A 10,071-nucleotide genomic window follows, 5' to 3' on the forward strand; every position below is an offset into this window, starting at 1 on the left:
TTTCCATTATCCAATACTGACATGATGAGAAGAAACGGAAGATACGTTCTGGAGATCTTGGCACAGTTCAGAGAGTGATAGAACAGAATGTGGAGAACTCTTCCAAGTTTTGGAAGGCAGCAGTTTGGCTGAAACTCTTGACACACTCTAACAAAAGGCTTTCTTGAAAACATCTAGTTTTTTTTTTTCCCTACTTTGGAATGCTAAACGATACAAAATTTATGTATGCCTACAACTTGATAGGGCACTAATTGCCCTCCCTATATTACTTCAGCGTTTCTCTCTGTTCCTGAGGCATTTGAAGGAAGCTTCTCAACAAGCTGCCTCACAGATCTTCAGAGAGCTGTTTCTACACATTCTGAAACAAATTCCTTTCATCCTTATTACCCATTTTTTTTTTTCCAGAAAGAAAAAGGCGAAACAACAAGAGAATTGGAAACATATCAGCCAAACGACTTATAGTCAGCTTGGTGTCGCTTCGCAAGATTTTGGTACCCAAAGTAGTGGAACCCGGACTTCGCATCCCTTCTCTGGTCGCACTTTTTTTTTTTTCGCTAAAGCAAATGTTCCGCACTTTCGAACAGCATCTCTCCCCACTTCAACACCTCCTCGCCGCCCGCCCACTGGCTCCTTCCTACCCTCTACCTCGCCCCTCCGCCCGCCCCCGGTCTGCGCATGCGTCTGAGAACCCCCCACGCTCGCGGCACCGGCGGAGAGTATTGTCGGGGGCTATTCTCTCTCCCAGGAACATGGCGGCGAGTCAGGGAGGTGGTGGGAACAGTGGGGGCGGCGGTTGTGGTGGAGGTGGAAGTGGCGGTGGCGCTGGCGCGGCCGGAGGAGGCGGTGGCGGCGGCGGGGCCGGAGGGGGAGGCGGCGGCGGCGGCGGCAGCGGGACGCTGGTGGTGCCCATCCCGGTGCCGACTCTTTTCGGTCAGCCGTTCCCCAATGGGCCTCAGTGGCACCCGGGCAGCCTGCAGCCGCAGCACACGGTGAGGAGCCTGGATCGGGCCCTGGAGGAGGCGAGCAACTCCGGCATCCTGAGTCTCAGCGGCAGGAAACTCCGAGACTTCCCGGGCAGCGGCTACGACCTGACTGACACCACCGAAGCAGGTGACATGACTGGGGGAAGGGAGGCTGGGCTGCGGGGACTGAGTGTGCGGTGGTGGCGGGGCTGCGTGGCCGCGGGCTGCGGGTGGGGGCGGCTCGCGGGGCGGCGGGACTGCCGGAGCCCGAGGCGTGCGTTCGAGCGGCGGAGCCGGGAGTGGGGCTGCGGGGCGGAGGGGGCCGCAAGCTGTGTGGAGAGCGGGTGGGCGTTAGGGGCGAGAGCGGTATTGTTACGGGGGCGAGTTTCCCGGCGCGGGTGGGAGGGAGGGCGGCACTGACACCTTCCGTAGCGCACTTCTTCCGACTCTCGTGGACCTTTGCTCGGGCCGGGGGGCGGGGTGGGGAAACACAATGCCTGAAGTCGGAGTCTCTGCACGTTCCTTAAAGGCGTAGAGCCTGCGAGAATGGGTTCTGCCCCTTTAGGAGTAGCAGCACAACAGTGCCAGGGCTTGTCAGTGCTCCTATTTCGCATGTGGCTTCATCATTCTAGGATGGTCTTGATTTCTTTCTGGTCACGTTTGCCTTTAAACACCGAGATTTTTAATTTTCCTAGTGTTGAGAAGGTAGTGGTGGTCAAATTACTATTTGCTTCAAGAGCAAATTAAATCATCAATCACTTACATGACTGGTTACAGAAGATAATCCTTGTTTGGAGTTACGTTAGGGTCTTTATTTTCATAGCAGAAAGAACCCAAAATTTGAAGTAAATTTTTTGGAAAACACATGCACACACACACACACACACACACACACCCCTGCATTCGTTATGGAGTTGTGGATTAATGGCTTGTCATTTTAGGTAAGACACTGGCTCTTGCAATGTTCTTCAAATAGTCTCCTACCAGGAGTCTTTGTTGTGGTTTGCATTTTTTGTTAGGAACACACTTGTCTTTCCCCTCTGCTTTATAAAGCACTGTTGTTTATTTCAGCTGTTTTGGTTTGGTAAAAGGGTTTTTTGCTTTTCATAATCTTTAAATTTGCTGTTCACGTGTTTGTTTCATTTACTTTGGAAAATTATTTTAATAGATGTAGTGATTTTAAAAGAAAACAGTAAGCCAATTCACCCATAGTAAGAAGTGGTAAAATCCCTTCACCTCGGGACAGGACGACTTCAGTATGTTCTGTTTGTAGAGATTAAGGGAAGGTATGTGTGTTGGAAGGGGATGGAGAGAGAAGGACAACCCCATATCAAAGCTTTGCACTCATTGATTAGCTTAGGCATTTTCCTAAGATCTAGGAATGCGTAATCAATACCCAGTTTTGTGTTATAGAAAGCATGCTTGAGCGTTTACTCCTTCACTTTGAGCAGATTTCCAAAGCAACATGTTCATACATTTGTGATTCTATTGACAAGACGTTCTATTACATTATTTGATGAATTATTTTTCAAAAGTTTCAAGAAAAATGGCTTCAAATTGTATCATTTGAAGTATTTTTTTTCTTATTGTTCTTTTAAAGTTTTTTTTTTTTTTTTTTTTTTTTTTCCGGAACTCAGGATTGAACTCAGGCCCTTGCGCTTATTCTACTGAGCTATCTCTCTGGCCCTCCCTTACTGTTCATTATGGCCTTTAAAGGATCCTTTTGTCTGTGGGACAAAGTTCAGCATCTTTGCTTGGCATTCAGAGCCCCCACTGTGTGGTTCTCCTTTATTATTGCAAGCTCCTCTCTACAAACCCTCCTGATCAGAACCTTCTCTTCCAACTAGGTCAGTCCCTGTCCCTCACATGTAGCGTTCTGTGCATTTCTGCCTCATCTTTGTACAAGGTTATCTGAATGCTTGGCATTGCTTTCTTTTCTCCACTTAGTTTGTTCAAGCATCAGCTTTTCCAAGAAGCTGTCTTGAAGTCCCTTAGTCCAATGTCTCCTGTTTCTTTGAATTCCCATGATGCTTACTGTCTTTACCACTTGACAGTGCTGGCTTTATTTTTCTTTTTATGGCTGTGTCTTGCTGTCCCTGAAAAAGAGAGAACCCTTAAAAGCAGAGAAAAGCCATGTACTTGTTTAGTCTTCTCATTCTGTATTCCTTTTACTGTATTTGATATTTCTTATAAATATGAATATTATCTTATTTGGTTATAACCCTGGCTTTTACGTCTTGGTTTCCTGAGGTAAGCTGCTACACAGTACAGAAACATATTTGTTCTTGGTAAAAAATTTGTTTATCAAAATATTTTCTCTCTCCCTTCCTTTCTTCCTTCCTTCCTTCCTTCCTTCCCTCCCTCCCTCCCTCCCTCCCTTCCTCCTCTTCCTCCTCTTTCTTTCTTTCTTTCTTTCTTTCTTTCTTTCTTTCTTTCTTTCTTTCTTTCTTTCTTACTGTGCTGAGAGGGGGAATGGAATTCAGGGCATCCAGACCTGCTAAGCAAGCACTCTTATCACTGAGCTATATACTTCCAACCCGCATCGTAATCTTTATCAGTGTCTGCAGTAACATGGAACTTCTTGAAATAATTTCACTTTTTTCCCCGTTCACTGTGTGTTCCTTATGGGAACTCTTCAAGATTAGATAGAGAAAGATGTTGTGCTGTTCTTTCTTCCATTTGAATGATAGATCTGTGGGTGACTCAGTCATCATTTGTTTTTGCGAAATTCAGCCATGAACTACTTAGCGGCAATGTTCTTGAATGTAGCAACATCAGTATTCATTATATATAAATGAAGATCAGTGTACAGCAATGGAAGAAAAATCAATTGTATTTGGGGTTATACATAAACACATAAAAATACACATACCTATATACACGGCATATCTTTTTTTTAAATTTATTTATTACATTTTGTGTGTGTGTGTGTGTGTGTGTGTGTGTGTGTCCACCTCAGCCCACCAGGGGGTGGGGCTGGCTGGCATGTGGTGCTGGGGGATCAAACCACGGTCCTTGTGATTTGCCAAGCTTGTTCCAAGTAGGTGCTTTAGACCTCTGAGCCATCTCTCCAGGCCCTACACGGCATATCTTTCACTCGATGGAAACGTTTCTGTTTGTGGTACTGTTATGATTTCAGTGAGATGTTTCAGAATCAAACTTATTAGGCAGACAATTATAGAATGGTTTATTGGATTGGGAAGAGACTTGAGGAAGGAAAAGAGCTAAGAAGCTATTCTAATAAAGCTGTGGGCCCAGGGAGATAGCTTAGCAGATTAAGCGCTTGCCTGGCAAGTGCAGGACCCTGAGTTCAATCCCCAGTACAAAAAAACCCCAAAAAACAAAAAACACACACACACACAAAAACTGACCTTTGGTGAGAAAATGGGCTGCAACAATAAAATGAGGAGGTTTTAAAAAAATATTTGGTTTTTCCCCCACATATATAAAAGATGAGATTGACCGGTGGTTACCCATCCTGGATGCACATTAAAATTGCCAGGGAGTTTCTTTATAAATAATATGCTTGAGCCCCACCCCAGACCAATTAAATCAGAATTTCAAGGGCCAAGATACTTTCAAAAAAATGTTTTCACCAGATTTTAAAGTGCAGTCAAAGTTGAAGAAACCCTAGAATAACTCGTTTTATTTATTTATTTATTTATTTATTTATTTATTTTTTTGCTCCTTGAATGCCTTCAGGGCACTTTTGCATGGCTGGAGTGTTGTGGGGATCAAACTACAGCAAACTGAGGCTGCCAGCATTGTGGAAGCAGCCACTTAAAGAACGGAGCTAGGGCTAGGCCCCCTGGAATAAGGACTTTTTTTTTTTAATGATTTTATCTTTATTTATTTTTTGCGGTACCGGGGATTGAACTCAGGACCCTGTGCTTGCCAGGCAAACACTTATTCTACCGAGCTATCTCCCTGGCCCGAATAGCTCGTTTTAAAAGCACACAAGACATATTTGCTTTTTGAGTGAATGAGAACATTGATAAAAGTTTAGTGATTAACCTGAAGCTACTTGTTCAGAGTCAAAACCAAGAACGAAGTGTTCAAGTTCTAATTCAGTGTTCTTTCTGATAGATTTGGATGAAGCTGTGCCTCATTTTTTCATCATATCGTGTCTATTTATCATCTATTGTGAATAGAATTTACTGTTCACTTATAGTTTCTTTATGCATGACTCTAATTTACATTTCATATTAAGTATGTGTTAAGGAAATAGTTCCTTCTTACAGAGTGCCTACCTGTAATCCCAGCAGTGGGGAGGCTGAAGCAGGACGATCCTTGTGAGTTCAAGGCCAGCTTGGCCTATATAGTGAGTTCAGGGCCAATCTGAACTACATAGTGAGATCCTAACTCAAAAAACAAAGAAACAAAACAAGAATAATGACCCCAAAATATGTAGCCAAAAATCTTGTTTTATTTGGAACAGACTTTGCTATGAGGGACAATAGCGCCAAAGCATTGTTGGCAGAGTTTCTCTTTGGTATCTTTCTACCTCTGTGTTTCTGGTGCCTGTTCTTGTCACAAGCCCTCCTCAGCTGCTGTCGTGCTGCCTTCCTTTCTCTTTTCCTCTCACTCTTGCTTCCCTTTCTTTCGTGGAACAGAGCCTGAAGCTGAATGATTATGGCAGCCTAAGAGAGTAACCTTTAAAAGGGGGAGTTAGATAATAAATAAGCCAACTTACTTTGAAACCAGTTGGTTTGTGCTCAACCTTTTAGAGTATCTGCCTTCCAGAAATTCTGAATAAAATTCTCACCCACAAAAGGACATTATACACATGAATCAGAAAGTTGGTAACCTGTTTTAGGAAGGCAGCCAACTCCTGCTGCGATGTTTACACGAGAGAGTTTGTACACAGACTTGGCAAGACCAGGCACAGGAACTTTTTGGATATGATAACTTGCTGACTTGAAAATCCATTTAATATACCGAGATAGATCCTGAAGTTTTTCACAGTTGTGTCTTTCACGAGTACTACAAATAACGAGGTGTATTTCAGTCCACTTGCAGCCTGCTTCTTTGTAAGATACTCTTGTTTCTTTCTGTGCTGGGACTAAACCTGAGTAATTAGATGCTAAACTAGTACTCTAGCACCGAGCTCCATCCCAGGCTGTATACTACCTTTTCATGTCCTTGAGCAGTAGGTCTGTCACACAGATCTAGCAATCTTTATACAAAACAAATTGTGCCGTGTATTGGATAATCACGTCTTCCTGCAGATCAGGCGTCAGCTCTAGTATTTCTTACATGTGTTAGTTCACTTCTTCAGCTGTGGGACACAGTGCTTTGTCTCCAGCTGTAAAATGGACCCAGATAAACACAGAATCTGATTTGTTTATATAGGTGAAGGTCCTCTTGGTGATTTCACTGTAGTGTGTTCTTCATCGTGATTTTGTGGCCTGATTCACATATCTGCCTTGTTTGATGTAATAAAATGTCTTCCTGTGAAATTAATTCTGGGGGGCTGGGGAGATGGATCAGTAGAATAAGCGTTTCCCTGGCAAGCAAAAGGCCTGACTGAGTTCAATCCCTGGTTCTACCCCCCTCAAAAAAAACCCCATCAGTTCTGAAGCATCTTTTTCAGTTTTTTTTTTTTTTTGTCTTTTTTGTGTGTGTGGTACCGGGGCTCAAACTTAGGACCTTGCACTTGCTATATCCCCGGTCACCTTTTTCAGTTGATGAATATTTTAATTGCTGTGTTTTAAATTTTAGTCAGTAAACCCTGCAGTGATTTATGCAGAGATGAATTGTATATTGTAAATGTCCCTTTATTTCTTTCTTTTGCAGGTTACTTAAAATTGAATGTTAGCTTAAATTTGTGGGTACATTTCTTTAAAATAATACCATTTATATAGCTCTTCATAAATTTCGAAGTACTTTCATATATATACATTATCCTATTGTATCCTAATAAGTAATGCTGTGAGCTTGGCAGAATACGTAGTAATTATGCCTTGTGGTTGAGAGAGGTTAAGTGATTTGCTGGTGAGAGTAGCAGAGTGTGTGGATCAAAGCCTAGGTTTCCACTCTAGCATTGTCCCAGTGCTGTTTCCACTGTATTGGTTGTCTTTATAGCAAAGCTGTTATTAAACACTCAAGCAATAAATTATTTATTCAGAAAGACAAATGCTTATTGAACTTCATGGGTTACAGTCATTGTTTGCGGTATTTTGTGTTTTGTTTGCTTGTATATCTTTTATGCCTTTCTGTCTAAAGGCTTTAAAATAGATGTTCAGGGCTGGTGAGATGGCTCAGTGGTCTAAAGCACCTACTTAGAACAAGCTCAACAAAGCAGAGGGACTACGGTTCAATCCCCCAGCACCACATGCCAGCCAGCCCCACCCCCTGGTGGGCAGAGCTGGCCACACACACACACACACACACACACACAAATAAATAAATAAAATAAAATAAAAATAAAATAGATGTTCATTAAATGAATACTTATTGAATTCCACCTTCAGAAATAGGATTATTGCCAATAGAAAAGAGACATAGTTCTTGTTCTTGAAGAGTTTATAAATAGTTGAATGTGTATATTAGCATGTTTTATAGTTAGAAAAAACTGCATTATAACATTTAATAGCATTCAAATAGTATAATTCAATAAATTGTACAAATAAATGATAATGGCATATTGCATAAGGCTTAAATTTATTGGGGGTTATATTAGTTGTGGGAAAACTTCCTGAGAATACAGAAAAGAGGGCTAGAGTATAGCTCAGTGACTGAGCACTTGCTTAGCATGTAGGATCTGGGTTTGATCCCCAGCACTGAAAATTTCAGCTATGTATTTGCAATATGCAAGAGCAGATGTGGTTTATTACGATATTTTACAGTTGGAGTTGGTGGAATGCTTTGCTAAAGGTTGAAAATTTGGTATTCAATTTAGATTACTTGTTGTATAAACTCTGAAACACTTATTTCACGCCAAAAACATAAAGGTGAACAAGATCCAAGAGTCTCATTGACAACATAAGAGGTGATGCTAGGAACACTTTTCACAAACAGTAGTAACTGAAAACTTACAATATATTGATTTTCTGGGGAGTGGAACTTACCGCAGATTGATTTCCTGGGCGGGGGTGCTATTGTTTAAGTTTCTAGGCACACACTGAGACCTTGATAAGGTGTGCCCTCCTTGAAGCCCAGCCCAGCAGCCACTCCGCGTGATGCTTAAGCTGTGTGATGCACACCTTCATCCTACTGTGGGTGATGGTTATCGTGAGCCAGCAGAGGAAATCTTTTATTTGTCCCTTTTTCTCTACAGTTTGCCTATATCCAGATACTTTTTGAAGCATTATAATGCTCTTGCAAAATTGGTTCTCTGAAAAGTTTCAGAGAGCATTGTCTGCTTCTATTTTATGTGAAAAATACCCTACACTCCAGGGAACCATGTACTGTAATAAAAGAAAATTGTACTGAACAGTTTTATAACAGTTCAAGTTTGTGCTTAGTCTCACAGCTAGTTCACTCAATCTACTGAATGTCTGTCTATCTGTCTGTCTGTCTGTCCATCCCTAAGTATGTATGTACATCTAAGTATGTTGACTATCCTGGAGCTAGGCAAGCACTCTACCACTGAACTACATCCCAGCCCTGGAATTTTTTTCCCCCACAATTTAGGGGTGTTGCTGACATCTAGTGGGTAGAGGTGAGGGATGCTTTCAGGCATCCTTCAAAGAGAAAAGCACAGTTCTCCACGACAAAGACTTTCTTAGTTAAAAATATTAGCAGGCCCAAGGTTCAGAGACCTTAGGATAGACAAAAAATAAACATCATAACTGAAAACAAAATGCAGTGCATGTTCTAAGAGGGAATAAATGACAGTTGAATCATAGGAATATCAGAGGGAGCTTTTTTATTTTTTTATTTTCTTTTTTTATGTATTTGGTACAGGGTCTCACTGCATAGCTCGTACTCATAGCGATCCTCCTGTTTTCAGCTTCCCCAGCACTGGGATGACAGATGTTCAGCGTGCCTTGGGGCTGGGGCTGGCACAGCATATGGAACGGCATTGAACTGTGGTCCCTGCGCTTGCCAAAGTAGGCACCTAGTGTGCTGAGCTGTCTTGCTAGCCCTTATCAGAGGGATCTTTATAAGAAAGTGAAAGGTTTGCTGGTGAGATAACTCAGCGGTTTAAAGCGCCTGCTTAGGCAAGCTTGCAGGGACTGCAGTTCCACCCCTGGCACCACATGCCATGCCAGCCCTGCCCTCAGGGTGGGCTGAGCTGGCCACAAAAAAAAAAAATTGGCAGGCCAGATAGCTCAGCAGACTAAAGTGCCTGCTTAGGCAGACATGGGATGGAGGGTCAGTCCCTGGTGTGCTGTGCCTGCCCCGTCCCGTCCCTGGAGCATGCTCAAACTGTAGTTGAGTCTGGGCATGGTGGCACACGCCTATAATCCCAGTGCTTGGGAGGATGAAATAAAAAGTGAAAGGTTGAATTTAAAGGGTTGGGTGTCAGATTTTGTAGTTATGCATAGCGAGAAGAAACTACACAAATATTGCTGGCCTAGAGTCTCTTCAAATTTATTATATCAAATAATCAACTCTTGAAATAACTCTAGGCCCCCTCATCACCTAGATCAGAAATCTGGTTGTTATTCTGGACTCTTTTCCTTCACCCTGTGTATCTAGTTAGGAGGTAAAGCCTGTTGGTCAAAACTGGTTGAATAGCTTTCAGATCTGTTTTCTTCTTTAACTGGACTGGTCAACAGTTTTCCACTTTGTGTTCTCTTTTTTGCTCCCTCCCTCCCTCCCTCCTTCCCTTCCTTCCTTTTTCCATTTGACACAGGATCAGTAAGAAGTTCAGGGGCTGGCCTTGGGCTCACTTTGCAGCCCAGGCTGGTCTTGAACTCTCAAGAATCTTCCTGCCTCAGCCTCCCAAGTACTGGGATTACAGGCATGCTCCACCATGCTTGGCTTGTGTTCTCTTTGCTTCAGGTTTGCTTCCTAGTCAGTCCTCCACACTAGCTAGCTAAAGTACTGTCTCCAGCTGTGAATTTGATTGCCATTTGTTGCTGAACACCATCAGGCCAGTAGCCAGTTCCCAGACAATGTATTTTGAAATTCTATTTCTTTATTCTTGATTTCAAGTTTT

General features: G+C 42.7%; 1 protein-coding gene across 2 annotated transcripts in view; it reads left to right on the plus strand.

Moving 5' to 3' along the window:
* The first annotated feature begins 310 nt into the window (after window positions 1–310).
* Lrch2 (leucine rich repeats and calponin homology domain containing 2) overlaps window positions 311–10,071 on the plus strand; it is a 142,201-nt gene continuing 132,440 nt past the window's right edge. For both annotated transcript variants that reach the window (XM_023699879.1, XM_023699880.1), the window contains exon 1: window positions 311–1,110. In XM_023699879.1, the coding sequence (XP_023555647.1) occupies window positions 564–1,110 (547 nt within the window). In that variant the 5' untranslated portion in view covers window positions 311–563. The remainder of the gene's footprint in view (window positions 1,111–10,071) is intronic.

The sequence above is a fragment of the Octodon degus genome, unplaced genomic scaffold, assembly GCF_000260255.1.
Source record: "Octodon degus isolate 3935 unplaced genomic scaffold, OctDeg1.0 scaffold00117, whole genome shotgun sequence".
NCBI classification, from domain to species: Eukaryota; Metazoa; Chordata; class Mammalia; order Rodentia; family Octodontidae; genus Octodon; species Octodon degus.